This window comes from Curcuma longa, chromosome 20, assembly GCF_044706935.1.
Source record: "Curcuma longa cultivar G26 ecotype Majalengka, Jawa Barat chromosome 20, ITB_CL_G26_1.1, whole genome shotgun sequence".
Classification (NCBI taxonomy): Eukaryota; Viridiplantae; Streptophyta; class Magnoliopsida; order Zingiberales; family Zingiberaceae; genus Curcuma; species Curcuma longa.
Genome location: NC_133880.1, coordinates 6,845 through 25,977, shown reverse-complemented (window position 1 = coordinate 25,977; position 19,133 = coordinate 6,845). Strand labels below are relative to the sequence as shown.

At 39.4% G+C, this 19,133-nt stretch overlaps 1 protein-coding gene across 1 annotated transcript; it reads right to left on the bottom strand.

Moving 5' to 3' along the window:
- Nucleotides 1–6,865: 6,865 nt before the first annotated feature.
- Nucleotides 6,866–8,388, bottom strand: LOC141813785 (pirin-like protein). The gene is made up of 7 exons (XM_074701766.1): nt 8,261–8,388; nt 8,120–8,169; nt 7,992–8,030; nt 7,881–7,909; nt 7,727–7,789; nt 7,524–7,627; nt 6,866–7,352 (listed from the first exon to the last, which is right to left on the bottom strand). The coding sequence occupies exons 1-7, from the start codon at nt 8,371–8,373 to the stop codon at nt 6,866–6,868; spliced, it is 885 nt and encodes a 294-aa protein (XP_074557867.1). The 5' UTR covers nt 8,374–8,388.
- Between the last annotated feature and the right edge of the window lie 10,745 nt (nt 8,389–19,133).

Below are 19,133 nucleotides of genomic sequence, written 5' to 3'. Positions count from 1 at the left end.
ATACACAACCAAACATTGGTTGTTCATGGCCAACCGAGTAAGTACCTAAATGTTATCACCAAAAGAGTTGTTGAGTAGAGTACTCGACAGAGAGAAGAACTAGGGTAACGAATGAATGTGGATGGATTCTACGCCTACCTTTTTGCTAAGATCACGACCTCTTTATATAGGAGCACCAACCATTGACAATATTAAATGGTCGAACAAAGGTCATTTACTACCTTTACTAACCTAACTCAAAACATTAGTCGTCGACCATCAATGGTTGGCCTTTTCAAATCGACAACTATGGATTCACCATTAATCGATCGATCATTTTAGATCAACATATTTATGCATCCATTGCATACTTATGCAGGCAGCGAAAGGAGGATTTAGGTGATAAAATATTGATTGATTAGCTTGGATAAATTTTATCCTAATCGGTTTGACATTTGATATATGCAAGTTGTGCTCGCACATGACATTTGATGACACACATGAAATTTTACCCCGATTGGCTCGAAATTGTAATTGGGTTGCCCCCTATTGGGCCGTCGGGCCAGTTATGGTTTAAGACTTCATATTAACTGTTGGTTCAGTGAAGGTGAAGGTGAGGGTGTCACTACAAGAATTCAGGTATTTAGCGACGAAATATTTTCGTCGCTAACCTAATAATTTCGTCGCTAAGATATGTTAGCGACGATAATATATCGTCGCTATAAGCTTGTCGCAAAATTCGTCGCGTCGCTAATGTTAGCGACGAACTTTAGCGACGATTTTTTAAAATTTGTCGCTAAAATTCGTCGCTAATGTTAGCGACGAATTGTGAAAATTTCGTCGCTAACATCTCGAAATAGGTCATCAAAAAATCTCTAAGGTTAGCGACGAATTTAACCAAATGCGTCGCTAACCCATTAGCGACGAATGCATATTATCGTCGCTAACTAACAGATTTTAGCTAACTAGCAGATTTTCTGCTCCCGTTTCTCTTTTTTCCTTTATATCCTGTAATACATGCACATCACAATAAACCCTAATACATACACATCACAAAATAATATTCAATAACATATTCACACACAACAAACACAAAGTTTAACACAAAGTTTATCACATAAATTTATCACATCACAAAGTTCAACACAATGTTTAACACAAAGTTTATCACAGCACAACAAATACAAAGTTTAACACAAAGTTTCAAAATACAAACATTATTCCAAGAACTATGGTAAACAAGCTCCCCGATAATTATATGGAAGTTCGAATCCTGCAATGGAATAATAAAATGTTAATTTGATTAACAAACTGACAGGAATATCAAAATGCTGAAATAGTGTTAAACATTGTGTAAGAAGCAAAACTGATGCGGAGAATACATACCACACGATTGAATTTTAGAATCAAGAATTGATAGCTCCTCCTGAAACAGAAATTAGGTTAATTATAACTACAATAATTAAGAACCAAACAACATTGTCAACATTTCTACTTTACTGACCTGTAAATGCAAAATCTCATTCTGTAACATAAAGTTCTTGTGAAGAAGTGAACTTAGGCATGTCAAGCTACTTACAATGCCAATGTGATGTAAAATATTAAGACAGCTATTAAAAATACCACATTAAATAAGTTTTTGCACTTGTAACTTTTATGCTAATTAAAAGGCACTGAGACACAAACTAATCACATCAAATTCTAAAAATATGTACCTCTATAATTGCCCATATAATTGCAGATTTATCATTTGATGATGATGCTATAATACTTTCCTTGGAAGGTATGGAGAACTGTAAGAACCATACTTCATCATGGTGGTCTTGCAATATCTGTCACGATGAGGAAAAAATGGTTCAGAAAGACAAATAGTAGAACTGACTTAAATAATTAAATAATCTATCAATAAACATATTGCTAATGCTCCAACTATTCACACACTCCCAAAGCAAATATATGCACATAAATGTTAACTCTGAACAATGCAAAATAGCTTCAAAAAAATAACATATGAATGAAGGTATAGACTATCAGACTTCAGAAATTTGTGTACTTAAATACAAGAGAATCAAATATATAAATAGCACACTAACGAACACTTCCCACCTGTGTTGTTTGACAAGGTAATTGGTCCTTTCCACACTGATGATCTGTGTACAATGAGAGACAACCTTCAACAGAGTTGTGGAAATAACAAGCTTCTCTTTGAACATTAAGAGCCTATTCAACCAAGTGCTCCAACCTCCTTAAATACAAGAGAATCAAATATATAAATAGCACACTAACGAACACTTCCCTCCTGTGTTGTTTGACAAGGTAATTGGTCCTTTCCACACTGATGATCTGTGTACAATGAGAGACAACCTTCAACAGAGTTGTGGAAATAACAAGCTTCTCTTTGAACATTAAGAGCCTATTCAACCAAGTGCTCCAACCTCCTCTCAGGTATCATTATTGATGGAGGAAGCAATTTTTGCAGCTTATCTAGAAGTCTCGTCCGTGAATCTGAAATCTCTGTTCCCGCACCAGCAATTTCTTTGACACCTCCCATGGATTTTGATGAGATTTCCAAAAGGAAAATAGGGATGGGGGCGGGGCTAGGGTTTAGCAGGAAGTAATGTGGTATGATCATGTCTAAAATCCTTATTAGCCAATGCACTATTGGTCTTAGATTCGATTCACTTTTAGGCCACCATTTTTTGTGTGCCAACGGGTGAGACATAATTGGTAGATGATCATTTTTGCATAGGTTGTTAAAGTCTCCTTAACTAGACTGTTCGTTGACCAGTAACCTCTCTAATTAGTACACTGCCTTGATGATTTATCCCGTCCAAAACTAGATACATGTTTATGAAGCTGAAGCTGCAATCAAATACTTCCTAATGTCTTTCATCTTGAAAAAAACTCTTCTACTTTCATCTTGAGTCTAGACATAACCAAACCCTATCCAACAACTTGGAGACAGTGATAGAGCCCCTCACTGTAGCAAAGCAAACCCAACGATTCACACGAGCAATGGAGTAAGTTCTCATGTGCCAATTCAATAACACTGCCCTCTTACACCAATACTCAAACAGAGTGAAGTATGGAGTGTTCTTAACAACTTTGTTCGGACCGGCAAAGTAGGAGTTCAATATGTTGAAACTCAACAACATTCATATATATATATATATATATATATATATATATATATATATATATATATATATATATAGAGAGAGAGAGAGAGAGAGAGAGAGAGAGAGAGAGAGAGACCCGATATCCTGCGCGCCTCCTCGTCCGCGACGCGTCCGCGACTCGTGCTCATCGTCGCCGCTGCCACGGCCGCCGCCGCCTCGTCCGGCCACCGTCGGCCGCCGGACCGGACGCGTTCGACTCGCCAGTCGCCGGCGCACAGCCCGGCGCCGGATTCCGGCCGGATAGTGGCCGGAATCCAGCGAATTCGGCCGGAAACAGTGGCTGCCAACGGGGAAGCCACTGTTGGCCGAATCACGGCCGGTTTCCGGCCAAATCACGGCCGGAGACCGACCGATGAAGGACCACCCGGCGCCGGTGGTCCTTCCTCGGCCGGTCTCCGGCCGTGATTTGGCCGGAAACCGGCCGTGATTCGGCCAACAGTGGCTTCCCCGTTGGCAGCCACTGTTTCCGGCCGAATTCGTCGGATTCCGGCCACTATCCGGCCGGAATCCGACGCCGGGCTGTGCGCCGGCGACTGGCGAGTCGAACGCGTCCGGTCCGGCGGCTGGTGGTGGCCGGATGAGGCGGCGACGGCGGCGGGAGCGGGACGGTGCGCACGAGTCGCGGATGGGATGTCGCGCGGCATATCAAATTCCTATATATATATATATATACACACTACAAGAAATTATAAAAATAGCGACGAAATATTAGCGACGATTTCGATTTTCGTCGCTAATATAAGTATTAGCGACGAAATTTCATATTTCATCTCTAATTATGTTTTTTGCGACGAAATAATAAATTCGTCGCTAACATTTAGCGACGAAATATCAAATTTCGTCGCTAACGTCAGTTTTGCGACGAAATATTAATTTCGTCGCTAACGTTAGCGACGAATTTTGATATTTCGTCACTAACTTCCGTTTTTGCGATGAAATATTAATTTCGTCGCTAAATGTTAGCGACGAATTTGATATTTCGTCGCTAACTTCAATTTTTAAAATTCTTCATCCATTTTCGTCTAAATCCTAATCCCGCTTTCATTCAATTTTTTGCGACGAAATAATTTTTTCGTCGCTAAACATTAGCGACAAAACTTAATAATTCGTCGCTAATATTCGCTAAAATCCTACCCCGCCGCCCGATTTTCCTTTCCCCGCTGCTCCTCTCACGTCTCTTTCCCTCGCTTCGCCGCCTCGCCTTCCTCCTCCTCCTGCTCCTTCGCCTCCTACCCCGCCTTCTCCTCCTCCTGGCATCTGGGGACGAGTGGCATTGTCGACCACCACGAGGAACCGGCAGTGACGACACCGCTGCGGTAGACGTGGCGCGGCGGAGCCATCGGATTTGATGCGGCGAATGAGGAGCGAGAGGAGGAGGTTTCCGACGTGACGAAGAGGAAAAGGGGAATCGCCGACGGAACCACTAGTGCGGCTCTCGGCAGCGGCGTTGATGGGTCTGCAGATGACATGGCACGCGCGCTGCCGCAGGGGAGGCGCCGCTCCTCTCGGCCTTAAAAACCTCGGTAACTCTTGCTTTCTTAATAGCGTCCTCCAGTGCCTCACCTACACCCCTCCCCTTGGCCGGCCCTGGGCCAGGGCAACCAGGGCGATCGCCCAGGGCCCTAATTTTTGGATGAGTAGCGAGAAGATTAAGGGGCGTTTGATTAAGGGGCCCTAATTTTTGGACGAGTAGCGAGAAGATTCTCCTCGTGGCCTGCCGGAGCTGTGGATGCCAGGTCCCCTCTTGCGCCTGCTTCTTAAATTTCCCTTTCTATGTTTGATTGGTTCCGGTGATTTTGGTGGTTTGCAATTCGTAGCTCGTCATCAGGCTAGGGTTCCTCGTTTCGATTGCCCGTTGGTTGATTTTAGTTGTCAAGTGTTCATTATTTCTTTCATTTGGAAATTTTTAGTGATCTTTTGTAGGAGAAAACGTATCATTTAAGTCTCAACGCAACGCCACAACTGGTGTGTTTCTCATCGGAACATAAGAGGTCATCCTACATTCGCATGCAGAGGAGATTTTTCATTTACGGCTTTTTCTTTTTGGTTCTTGTTGAAGTGACACCCGTTCCTCCCAAATATGCTCAAATGCATTATAATTCAGATCTCCATTCAGACCAATCTTCCAATTGTATGATCCAAAAATGAACCCATGTTCATGCTATCTTTTAATTTCTACTTAGTATCTAGGACTATAATTAGATTTAGTTAGATAATTTAAAACTTGTCGTTTATTCAAAGCAAATATTCAATTTTATGTATATCATTTGAGAAATTTCAATTCTAGAAGAATTCCTTTTCATTCATCTTACAAAAATTGTCACGGGCTTAAAATGCTAAACACTTTTTACTGATTTGATTATATTGTTCATGCATTATTAAATGAATAGTTTTAGTTATGTTCATATTACATGATACAGTTTAAATTGATTAATATTATATATTAAAAGTTTATATATATATATATAATTATAAAATTATAAAAATAAATTTATTTTAGTTAGATTATAGGATTTAAGATCCTATGTTTGATCCTACAATCCAAACCTGTTGATCTCATCTCTTTGTTAGATGATCTTGATCTCTATAACCTTGCTCAAATTGATACATGAATGGATCATCTTTCTCAAATTGATAAATGAATAGATCATCATTGTGCCCATTGTCCTTTGGATTAGCTCTTCTTGTCATCACCATCTCAAAATCATCTTCGTTCAATTCAATTGATTTACCACAAACAACGCTAAAAAATAATACAGTTGAAATCTGCTAGTGCATTGGATGTTGAAGCGGATGTCATTGTCATGGATTGTCTTGCACATAAGGAAGCACACATTAAAGAGCATCGAAATTGTTCGGCAAAGCTTTTTATTGCAGAAGTAAAGTAGTAATAGAAAAGTATTAAAGAGTGAAATGCTAATGAGAAAAAGTGTGAGAGAGTAGGAGCCCCTACCTATGGTGCATACCTAGGGTATTTATAGGTGTTAGAGGAAGAGAAATCCTAACCCTATGCCACTCTTAATTTTCACTGTCTCCCTTAACGTTAGTTGTTAGGTAATTAATGACTACAAATTGTTGAGGCGTGGATTGTAGAGGACCTTGCAGAGATCGTGGCCCATGATTGATTATGACCTGCAACTATAATGGACTATTGTAATGATAGTTGTAGGCCACAAACGAAATACAAAGCCTAGGGAATCAAGCTCAGTATAGAGAGCTCGAGGAAGCTCGGAGTGCTTGCAAGGGAGAGCTCGAAGAATTCAGATTGGAAAGCTCGAGGAGTTTGACTGATGGCATCTACTTAATCCTACAAAAGTGCCAATGTGCTGACTTAGAATAGAATCTTCGGTAGGAATGACTTGCTAATATAAGATGAGTGATCATTACTAAGAACATTAATGCACTTAATATTTTTAAGTTATAAAGGGTGATTAAATAAATTTGATTTTATTTGAACAAATAAGTTAATCATTTTAAAATTTATGTTAAGATGAGTCAACTATAATAAGTTGACCCACATGACGGATGATTGACACGACACACGACGTGAGAAAAGTTTGGTTGAGCTTGAATTCGAGTCGAGTTGTGATGTGACATCATGTATGATGTTTGCAGAAAACCATCCGCAGCCCAACTTCTACAGCCCCATCAAATGAAACATTAAACTTCAATTTGGGCCTAAACGGATGTATTTGGGCTTTCTGACTTCACTTCAGCGATGCCCAGTACTTCCCCTTCTCGAACCCATTCTTGCTGCAGTTGAAGTCCTCGATCGCCTGATCGAGCTCCTCCTGCGTGTTCATCACGAACGGCCCGTATTGCACCACCGGCTCCCTCAACGGCTGCCCGCCCAAGAGCACGAACCTCAGCGGCTTCGCTGCCCTGTTCCACACCTCCACCCCGTCCCCGGGGCTAAGCACCAGCGCGTGGCGGCTCCCCGCCGCCGCCGCGCTCGGGTCCCCGAACACACCCTCGCCTTCCACGATGTAGACGAAGGCGCTCCACGACTGCGGGATCCGCTGCTGGACTTGGGATCCGGGGCTTAAGGTGAAATCGAGGTACATTGTCGGAGTCTGGGTGTAGACCGGCGACTGGACGCCGAAGGATTCTCCGGCGATGATGCGGACGGTAACGCCCTCTCTTTCCACTTCGCTTATGTCTTCTCTTTTTAGCTCTTGGTATCTCGGTTCCATCCTTGAGGGGAATAGGCAAAGTTAACTTCCATTGGGGGAAAAAATTCGAGATTTAACATTGTTAGGGTATTGGAAACCGGACCATATTGGTCTGGTTGCTCGGTTCTATTAGGAACATTTTTCGTGTTTTTTCAAAGGGTGAAAAATTTGAGAGGACTAGACTGGCGATTACATTTTATTTTTGGAGGAGAGATTGATCCATAGCTGCAACCCTTTGTTCTCTCCAGGCGTAGCAGGCATTTCTGAGTGAATAATTCCTTTACCAGCAGTCATCCACTGAGGAAATTAGAAGTCATGACCCATCATATGCAGTATGGAGGTGAACTGATGAAATATTATTCAATAAGCTTGAGGAGTGATGATCATCAATAGTACCTGCAGATCTCCAGCTCTGATGGTGCCCTTATGCCCTGCAAAATCTTGGTGAGTGAAGGCTCCCTGAATTCCATGATTTATGTGCCATGTTATACTTCTTAGCTAAATTTGTGGTCTTTTCTATGTTATACATACTAGCAAATTAATGTATTACCTCCAGCATATAAGTGACAGTCTCAAAACCTGGCATTGAATGGATACATTGAGAATCTTAAAGCTAATGAATTTACGCCAAATTGGGAACTGAATGAACAAAAAAACAAACCTCTATGCGGATGATCAGGAAACCCAGCTGGTGCAGATACTGATGTGGAATAGTAAGAGGAAAAATTGAATTATCCATTACTAATACAATGCAGTGGGTATATTAGGATAGAGAGGTTAATTACTTACCTGAAAACTCATCCAGCATTAGGAATGGATCCAAGTTTTTTAGTTCTCCCCTGCACAAGAACAATTTCCAAGTGAGAATCATGTTAGTTGAATCCTCTGTTTAAGAAAGGATTAAGAAAACAGTGACTGATAAGAAATCACCTTCCAATGCTCCTCCTGACAATGGCTCCATTGCCCTCATGTTGGGGCCTTGCGAGCACCTTCTTGACCACATATCTAGGATTCTGAAAGCTTTGGGTTTCATCATCTCCCATGTCACTCTTATGCTGACTTTTGATGAACTTGTACCTCTTGGGTTTGGGATGACAAAAGGAAGGAAAACAAGCTATGCTGGTGGTTTGTTTGATCGTTGAGGATCTAAATAGAGCACTGTAATTTATAGAGGAGCAACAAGTGCTCATGATGCTCATCATCGTGACCCAATTGAGTTGTAAGGGTTATTTAGCTAAGACCTTTTGGCTGGTACGAATGTTTTTCTAAATAGATTTACATTTGTGTAGTTTTTATACAACACATGAGGTGGGTATCATGAGATGAGAGAATTTTAATTGGACTTCTCATTTCCCAAAAGAAAATCCATGTGACTGATGGTGGATTAGAATGGGTGTTGGAAAAAGTAAAATTTTCAAAGTCTCACTAAAATATTACAGGAATTAATAATTCGTTCCATTGACTATCACTAAACTCGCGATGTCATCCTTACGTGAACATGATATGTGAGCATCCCCCATTGACTTTTTAAACCTGCTTAAATGGAAGGAAATGTATTAGGGGACAGACAAGTTTCAAACATTAAATTCTGATGTGCTAAAGTTAGTGATGATGATGGTGGGGGGTTGGTTTGGTTTTAGAACTCAAAAATCTCAGGTCTCTTTCCTCTGCCCTTTCTCTTTATCCGCTTCGTTTCTGTTTTCCTTTATGTTTGTGCATCTCATACCTCCTGGAATGCATGTCTTGCAGGTCTTACATCGCTTTTTCTTGAATAAACAAGTAGTTACCATCAGGAACAAATGGACGGCAACTTCATTAAAAACCCATAGTTATTTTACAGGAACGCTGTTAATAAATAAATAAATAAATTATCAACTAGAAGATGGCTGGATTTTGAAGTTAAAAAATTGATATTTCTCATCCTCTAGGAAGGTTAGCTTGGAAAGATTGATTGGCTAAAATTTCAGGTTAGTCTCCTCCAAACATTTGGCTATATTCAACAACAAATTCTTTTTCCTATTACTCAAGTTTAATGATAGAGCATTAATATTGCAGTATTATATGGAGCCATTTTTTTTTAAAAAAACTGTATTATCAAATAATTCCACATATTGAAAAAGATATACAGCATCCATATGTAGCATCATGCATCATGATGTATCATCATGATAGTTTTCTACAAATATTTGATAGTTTTCTCCAAATATACATCATCCATGATGTAACATCAGGTATCGACCTTGACGTCCAATTAGTTATTCTCCAAATTAGATTCTCCCACATACGACTAGATAATGATTCAATTAAAAAAACATGATTGGTAGAGATAAAATTTAGAAGTAATATTTTACGATACGAAGGTATAAATAAACAATGCAAATTGAAAAAAAGAATTAGAAGAAATTTTTAATAACTTGTTATCATATAATTCAATTTCTTGTATAGTTTCAATAATTTTAAATTTTGTAAAAATTATTTTTAGAATATATAATCTGTTTTATGATATCTTATATTATTATTATTATTTTTATCAATAACACATGCTTGTTGCAAAAATCACTGGTGTGTAAATGCGTGATGTAGTTTTTTTTTTCTTATCCTTTTCATGAATTATAGTAGACCTTCATGGTTGCACATACTACATAGTGTTGAGCACCACTAGAGAATGGACAAGTTGATCTTATCACAGAATGGTCGTGTTTTATACTCCATTCTGCACCATCTTTATTGCTCATGTTTTGGTGGCCATAGAATGTAATGGAGATAGGCAGTCTACCACTTGCATTTTCGTAATGCTCGCGTATTGGATATGTCAATTTGGATATATCCAAATCACTAGTAATTCGTTTATGCATATTTGATTTATGCTCGTAACATTCTTTCCCTCCACATTCTGTGATACACTGTAATATGTCTGGTGATAAGGTGATGCACTATGTAGTATGTTTGATAATAAGAAATAGAATAATTATCCTCAAAGAATAAAATACAGAATAATATAATAAGAATAGATATTTTTCAATTTGATGCACGAAAATAAATGTTTGCGTTTGATATAGTAATAGCCAAGAATAAATTGTGACAAAGTAGTTGTTCATAAAAATTGATGTTTCATGTGAATTATACAATAAAACAATTATTTCATCAGAACTCAAAAAGAATAAAATAAATCTAAGGGCCTGTTTGGGAATCCAATTTTTCTATAATTTTTGTCCATTGAACTGAAAGTTTCAAGTTAAACGTTTGTCATTTTCTTAAACGAAAATCTATTTTGTATACCTCAATGGAAAAAGTCTAGAGAGATGAAAAATATAAAATCTTATATGGAGGAAAAAAATTGTCTTCATGTTCTTTAAAAAAAATGAAAATGTGTTTCATTTGATATATCTTAGTGGTATACTCTAACCAATATGACTGTGGAAATATATTTAGAAGAGTATAACAAATTAGGATAATACACAAACTACCAGCAGCTTATTAAATTAATAAATTATATTAAGTCGATGAAATAAATGTTTTCATCATTAAATAACCATCATGATTGTTCAAATAATTAAGTATTAATACATAATGCTTTAGATTAATAATGAGATGCAAAGTATAACTTTAGGTGGACATATGTGTGAACTAAAAATAAAAACCTATAGAAGAATAGGATGATGTGAAATTTCTAAATTGAAAATTAAACTATAAAATATTGAAGAACATTAGTATTTTATATTTAATGTTGGCGCAAATGGTGAAATTATATAATTGTTTGAGGTAAAATAAATTTTAACTAGTGTAATAAAAGAAATTTGAAGACTTTGAAGGTTACAAAAATTAATTTGATTAAAGGATTAAGATTAAATAAAAAAATATAATTTACGATTTAAAAATATAAAACTTAAAGGTTAATGCCAAATTTGGAGACTAATTTGTTTATTTTTTAAATAAAGGAGTTAGATAAAATATTCTAATCACATGACATTTTATGTGATATAATGGGGAGAAATTTGTAAATTTGAAAAAAAGAGGATTTTGATGTAATCTATTATCTCAAGGAAAATAAACTTTCAAGATTAGTGATATGCATCGATTTTTTTGTATGTTAAAGCTAGAAAAGCAATTACAAGTGTTTCGGTTCGATGTCAACGACAGTCAAACCATCAGTCAATAAAATGTCACCTTAACCTTTGTTAATCCATCGACGAGAAGAACCTGAGGAAGAAAGAACTGAACAACTGGATTAGCTGGGCGTTGGAGATTCCCGGTGAGGCCACTCCGATGCTTAAGTCAGAAGAGAGAAAACAGGAGTGGTAATATACGTAGAGAATTCAAGATGACTTTTCTTCATACCCGTGGGGTTTATATAGAGGTAGCGGGGACGTGATATTCGGATTTCACCACTTGCGTTTGGCTGTGATGGCACCATCAACGGACCGATCTCTGACAGTTTCCGAACATTTAATGATTCAGTGGTGTTGATTATCTTCATTCGACGACTAGGATTGTCGGGGACCAAGTCTGGGGACTCGATCTCTATCCTTATCTTTTTGGATGAGTTGATAAGTCTGGCGAAGGAGTCATCATAATTGCCCGTTGATGGCTGACATGATGCCTGAGGTCGGAAGATATGTGACCGATTTGTATGAGTGGCCGGGTTGTGTGGGCATTGTCCGAGCTTATATGAGTCGCCGAACTGAACTAGGTACGTGTCTGAGCTCTCCTATGTATGTCCGCGCGGACCTGAGCGAGTAGTCTATCTCTTCTATATGTGTAGTCAAGTTGAACTAAGCGTGTGACCGAGCTCTCATATGTACGTTCGAGCTATCTGGAGCGTATGATTGTGTTAGTAAGAGCCCTAGAGCCAATCATATAATGATTGTTGTATGGACTTATTGTATCATATTTCTATTTATAAAGACATTTGATTATGGTTATTATACTTACTTTTATTGGTGCCAAATAACTAAGTATAGTAACGTCCTTGAGTAAGTGGATAGTATCTATATCAATCGATTGGTTGAATCGATAGTGAGATGATATAGAGAACACTACTCTAAATGATTCCTAGTTAAGTATTAACATTCAGGGACAATGTTAATGCAACGAGACTAGTATGTAGGTCAACATGATGACTTAATCTTACAAGTCATGGATATGAGATACTAAGACTAAGTCATGAGGTCGGTTCGTAAAGTCGGGACCAAGTCATGAGGTCGGTTCGTAAAGTCGGGACCAAGTCATGAGGTTGGCTCATGAGGCTGGGACCAAGTCATGAGGTCGGCTCGTAAAGCCGGGACCAAGTCATAAGGTCTGCTCGTGAGGCTGGGACCAAGTCATGAGGTCGGCATATGATACCGGGACTAAGTCATGAGGTCGGCATTTGCTAAGATTATGGTAAGAGCTCGGTGTACATCGACTGAGGCTAGGAAGATCTCGGCATATGTGCTGACCTCAAAATGAGGTTGTTGAATTACCTATTTTCCGTATCTCTCTTCTCACCCATTGTCCACGTCATCACTAAATATTCTCGCCGGATCATAAGCTTCCTGACCTAGTCTAGTCGAAGGAGGCGTAGTTTGACTGACTAGACTTGAATATGTCCAAATCATGGACTATATTTAGTGGATTTGTGCGGGAATAAATCGAGACTCGAGTCCAGCTAAAGAGTGCAAACCGAGACTAGAGGATGGTCTCGACCCATGCTTAAGGCAGCAATCCGAGATTGGAGGATGAGTTCGGGAGTTCGTTCAGGACTTAGAAAGCAATCTTCATTAATTGACCAACCCCTAGTCTTACTATTTTTCTTTATACCTTGTTATACTTGATGATACTTGATGTTCATGTGTTCTCGACTGACTGGACTTGAGTCAAACCCAATACGCTAAACTTATTCATTAATCTCGTTTTGTCTTAGATGCACTTGTTCGATTAATTTATCGACTTATCCGACCCCTCAGTTTTATTTTCAACGGTGAGGATTTGATGGTCGTTCAACTTTAAGCTACGATTTCGTCTTCTTCTTCTTTCGCACTTCCCCACTCAAACCCTAGCTTACACTGCTCATTTGATCCGTGTGTTCCCTGTCCTTCTCCTCTGGCGATCTCACTTCTTTTAATAAGTCTCGATCATTCCAGCTCGCGTTCTCTTTGTTTTCCAGTTTCTTCTTCACCTCTTTCGCTCGATCTATTATCTATTGCCTTCACCTCGTTGTCTTCATACCTCGCCTGTGCGTCTTCTCCGCTTCCATTCTTTGACTCTATCCTTTGATTCAGTGGACTGACGCTGTTGAGTTCTTAACCCTAGCGTGCATCCATGGACCTCCCTTGGTATGAGACTCAAGAGTCGGCCTTAACCCTAGGAGATGAGGTGATGCTTAGGGCGCAGTTCAGGATGCCCTCTTATCATGAGATTGAACTTCCCTCTCCTGATCAGAGACCCCACGAACCCCCTCCTGGTTATGTTACCTTCTTCCAAGGGCAGTTAGAAGGGGAGCTACGATTTCTTTTATCGTCCTTCCTTCAAAACCTTGTTACCTATTTTCAAATTTCCTTGTCTTAGTTAGCTCCTAACTGTTATCGCTTGATCTATAGTGTTTCTATAATTTTCCAGATTTATCAAATTCCTCTTGACTCTCAGCTTTTTCATTATTTCTTTTATCCTAAACGAGGAGAGTTAGGAGTTATCTACCTGGCAGCGAGTCCTGAATGTAACTTCTTGACCAAATATCTTGTAACGACCCGGCCCAGCCCATTTGGCGGTCCATTCGGCGGCCCATTTGGCGGCCCATTTGGCGACCCTGGTGGTCGTCGACCGTCGGCTCGTCGACCGTGTCGTTACTCATCTGGACTTCCCACCCCTGGAAGTGGGTTTTTGCCTTCCCCAGGATTCGAACTCTAGACCTCCAGGCTAAGTACTAAAGTTTATAAATCCTGGTACCAAGTGTTCGCAAAGAACACTTGGTACCAGGATTCATAAACTTTAGTACTTAGCCTGGAGGTCTAGAGTTCGAATCCTGGGGAAGGCAAAAACCCACTTCCAGGGGTGGGAAGTCCAGATGAGTAACGACACGGTCGACGAGCCGACGGTCGACGACCACCAGGGTCGCCAATGGGCCGCCAAATGGGCCGCCGAATGGACCGCCAAATGGGCTGGGCCGGGTCGTTACAATAAAAAGGCGCCTTTTTATTGTAACGATCCGGCCCAGCCCATTTGGCGATCCATTCGGCGGCCCATTTGGCGACCCTGGTGGTCGTCGACCGTCGACCGTCGACCGTCGGCTCCTCGACCGTGTCGTTACTCATCTGGACTTCCCACCCCTGGAAGTGGGTTTTTGCCTTCCCCAGGATTCGAACTCTAGACCTCCAGGCTAAGTACTAAAGTTTATGAATCCTGGTACCAAGTGTTCTGAATGGGCCGCCAAATGGGCCGCCGAATGGACCGCCAAATGGGCTGGGCCGGGTCGTTACAATAAAAAGGTGCCTTTTTATTGTAACGACCCGGCCCAGCCCATTAAGCGGTCCATTCGGCGGCCCATTTGGCGGCCCATTTGGCGACCCTGGTGGTCGTCGACCGTCGACCGTCGACCGTCGGCCCGTCGACCGTCGACCGTCGGCCCGTCGACCGTCGACCGTCGGCCCGTCGACCGTGTCGTTACTCATCTGGACTTCCCACCCCTGGAAGTGGATTTTTGCCTTCCCCAGGATTCGAACTCTAGACCTCCAGGCTAAGTACTAAAGTTTATGAATCCTGGTACCAAGTGTTCTGAGAACACTTGGTACCAGGATTCATAAACTTTAGTACTTAGCCTGGAGGTCTAGAGTTCGAATCCTGGGGAAGGCAAAAATCCACTTCCAGGGGTGGGAAGTCCAGATGAGTAACGACACGGTCGACGGGCCGACGGTCGACGATCGACGACCACCAGGGTCGCCAAATGGGCCGCCGAATGGACCGCTTAATGGGCTGGGCCGGGTCGTTACAAATTTGGTGGGTTGAAAAATCTCCAATCCAATCCAACCTAAAGTGGGTTGCGGGTTAGGCGGGCCAACCCACGGGTCTATCAAAAAATAAAAAATATTAAAAATTTTATGTTTGGAATACAATTTAAATTGATCAAGTTAAAATTATTAAGATTAAATTATAATTTAAACGGATCAAGCCCTCTAATTCATTGAATTTTTTACATTAATTTTAAAATTTAAAATAAATAAATCAATAGATAAACTTTCTCAACCCGCGGGTCAACCCAGACAGGTCGCGGGCCTAGGCGGATCATCCCATCTGAACCCATCTTAAAATGGGTTGATAAAATTTTAATCCAATCCGCCTAAATTGCTTGAGGGGGCGGGCCAACCCGATGAATCCAACTTAAATTGGCTGCTATAACCCTTATTGATGGTTTCGATATTGAATGCCTTATTAAAATTATCTAATACGTAGATATCATTATATAGCGTTCTAGTCCCATAAAAAATTTATTCAAAATTATATAACAATAATTGTTACTAAAAGTCAAATGAAAACCTTTTCTATTTAAGTAAGAAATAGGAATAATATTCTTTATTAAACCAGAAATATAATAACAATTTTTTAACTCTAAGATAATTCCACTAGGAAGATTTGATAAATATATCCCAATGGCCACAGTTGCAACCTTTACTCCGTTACCAACTCGTAAGTTTGAATCTTCTTTGATAAGTCTTCTACTATTCCTTAGCCCCTGCATGTCATTACATATACGAGAGCTACACCCAGTATCCAATACCTAAGTGTTTGAAGAAATAGTACGATATTTGATCACAAAAATACCTGAAGCGAGTGGGGCATCGAATGCCTTTTTTCCTTTCACGGACTCAAGATAAGACTTGTAATTTCTTTTCCAATGACCCATTTTACCACAATGATGGCATGGTCCTTTTAAAGCAGGTTCAGTAACCTTAGCCTTCTTCTTCTTCTTCCCTTTAGCTTGACGTGTTGCCTTCCTCTTAAACCTTTCTTAGAAGAATCAACTAGCATCAAGGCCTTCTTCTCATTCTTGATAGCAAGCTCAATAGTTTTGAGCATATTGATCATTTCTGGTATCATGGACTCAATATGATTTATCTGATAGTTCATCACAAAATATAAATAACTTTTGGACAGACTGTGCAGAATTAAGTCAATACTAAACTCATAGTCCATTGTAAAACCAAGTGAACTTAGCCTCTCTATGTATCCATACATCTTCAATACATATTGTACTACATATGTACCCTTCTGCATTCGTGAGCGAAAGAGGAACTTAGAGACCTCAAACCATTCGGATCTCACCTGCTCATCGAATAACTCACGAAAGTGAAACACAATAGTATAAGCATCCATATGTTCATGTTATTTTTATAGGTCGGATGACATAGAGGCTAGCATGATACAACTAGCCAATTCAGAATCGGCTAGATATTTCTAATGAACCAATATTTGGTCTTCAATCGCATCATTAGCAAGAGATCCTGCAAGAAAATCGTCAAGGACATAGGCAAATTTTTTAGATTTGAGAATAATTCTTAAATTTCTATACCAGTTCAGGAAGTTAGGATCAGTTAACTTATTGGTATCCAAAATTGTGCGCAAATTCAAAGACATCATACTTACTCGATTAACCTAGAAAAACAATTGAGCATATATGAGAGATGAGTTTTGCAATATATTTATAAACAATTTACATTTATATATGTAACATCCTAAATTTCCTTATTTCGAGCCTTTAAAGTGCTTTAAAATATTTAGAAATGTCATAGAAATATTCTAGAGATTTTTAGAAATTTTTAGAGTATTTTTATGTAATTTTTGGAGGTCGTTTGATATTTTAACCAAAAGAAATAAAATCGCGACAAAAAGAGACCAAGCCGAGGCTCGAACCCTAGACACCTAACTAAGCAACGCTGTAACTTGTTTCAGCTAGTCAAGAATCCAGCGGATGTTTCATGAACAAATAAGGAACGAAATATTGATTAAGCGATTTTAAGAACTGAAAATTAGGGATATAAAAGAGGATAAGTTAGAGAATCGATTTTATTTCCCCAAACCCTAACTCCTCTTCTCTCCCTCGCGTCGGCGTTTATCTGTTCGGGCGAAAACAAAGCCGCCGCTAGGGTTTTCCTCCGACTACCGGCTGAGGGCTATTTCCGAGGGATCGACATAGTTTTGTGATCTCCTCGTCGAGGGGAACACCCAGACGTTAAGGGATCGCCGAAGCAGCAACCTTTCTGAAACCATAGAGGTCGTATCCGTCGGCTGTAAGTCCAAGAACGCAAGATAAGTTGCTACTCACTTGTAGTAGGAGTAGTTCCGCGATTTTGTTTTCCTTCTCTAAATTTTCGGAAGCATGTTGTAAGGTTCTCTTCTCTAAGCAAGACCAGCCCTGCTAGAGGGTTATGAGTAACTTAGCATTGTCTAGTGATATATGCTAATACACGTGTAGAGTCGATGGCTTTCTCTTTGAATTGACTGAACTATGCTCTCCCACCTTATACCTAATTGTTCCGAGGATTTCATTGAGCAGTTGTTGCACATGACCTTTTAATTTGTTCTTTTTTTGTGATGTTCAATTAACTGATATACTTTTTCATTCAATGTACATTGTCCTCAATTTGGTTTAACTGCAAACAAGAGATCTGCAAAAGCCTTGGCTGTTACTGAACATGGCCAGTATAGTATCTCAAATAATATACTCTCTCGTTAGTCAGATACATAAATAAGATGTGCATTTTGCCGTCCATTTTAGTAATTATTAGTTGTAAATGCTTATTACGTGTACTATTTAAATTTGTTTTCTATGTGAACTCAGCTTAGAAAACTTTAATGTATACACATGTAGGAGAACAGGTTGAATTAATGTGAGTGTCTTATTAAATCCCGTTAGAGGGTTATGAGTAGCTATAAACAAAGCAAGACCAAGACCTTTGTAGGATCCCAAATACTAGAATTTGGATCCGTAGCACGCCAAGTGCTCGAAGAAATGCCCAGGTATTTTATATTAGAAGTATTAAAAAGATAATAAGTATTTTATTTTAAGAGGCTAGTACCTGACTTCCGAGGTTGTCGTTAAATAAATCTAGGTGATCAATTCCGAGGTCTTGGCCTTGGTAAGACCAAGGTCTTTACCCTCGTAGGACTGGTGGCTATCATCAGTTTCTATTAGGGAGCGCGCTTTGGTACTAAGCCTGGGCCCAAGAGAAGATTATTATTATTTTGAAGTATTAAACTATACATATTTGAACTAACGAAGCAAGTATCATTGAAGTTCAATTCAGCAAGTTTAGCTTCTTTATTTCCGAGTTTAGCAAGTTAGAACTGTTTGATCCTTTTAGAACTGCAAGATTTAGTTTAATTGCTATATTCTTTGAACATGCGATTTTACTCTCATATATATATATATATATATGCATTTATGTATTTTTGTGAGTTAGATAGCGCTTACTAAGCATTGTCTTATAGTTGCATTTCCTCCTACTGCAGATAAAGGAAAAGGAAAGCTTATATGAAGGAAGGCGACAAGGAGATGATGAGTGTGTGATGTTGAGAATGGGGAAGCTTCGGGAACCTTGTTAAGAATTTAAATGGATGTTAATTTATTCTTTCTTCTGCTTTGAATTGTTAGAAGAATCTAGAGATTGTACATGTTATTTCTTGTTACTAGGATATAGTAGATAGATTATTTGCGTTATTTTGATATTGCTGAAATGCTCTCGGTAAGGCTGGAACTTTCTTGTTAGGTTTTACTAGAATTGCTTTTCGGGTTACTGAAGCATTCTTAATCAGAACTGTAGGAGTGTAGTAA

Excerpts from the sequence above, each read along its gene's own strand:
- LOC141813785 (XM_074701766.1), bottom strand. The coding sequence starts at position 8,373 with ATGGGAGATGATGAAACCCAAAGCTTTCAGAATCCTAGATATGTGGTC. Across the intron at positions 8,170-8,260 it reads GTCAGGAGGAGCATTGGAAG|GGGAGAACTAAAAAACTTGG; the intron begins GTGATTTCTTAT and ends GTTCTTGTGCAG. Across the intron at positions 7,910-7,991 it reads TCCTGATCATCCGCATAGAG|GTTTTGAGACTGTCACTTAT; the intron begins GTTTGTTTTTTT and ends ATTCAATGCCAG.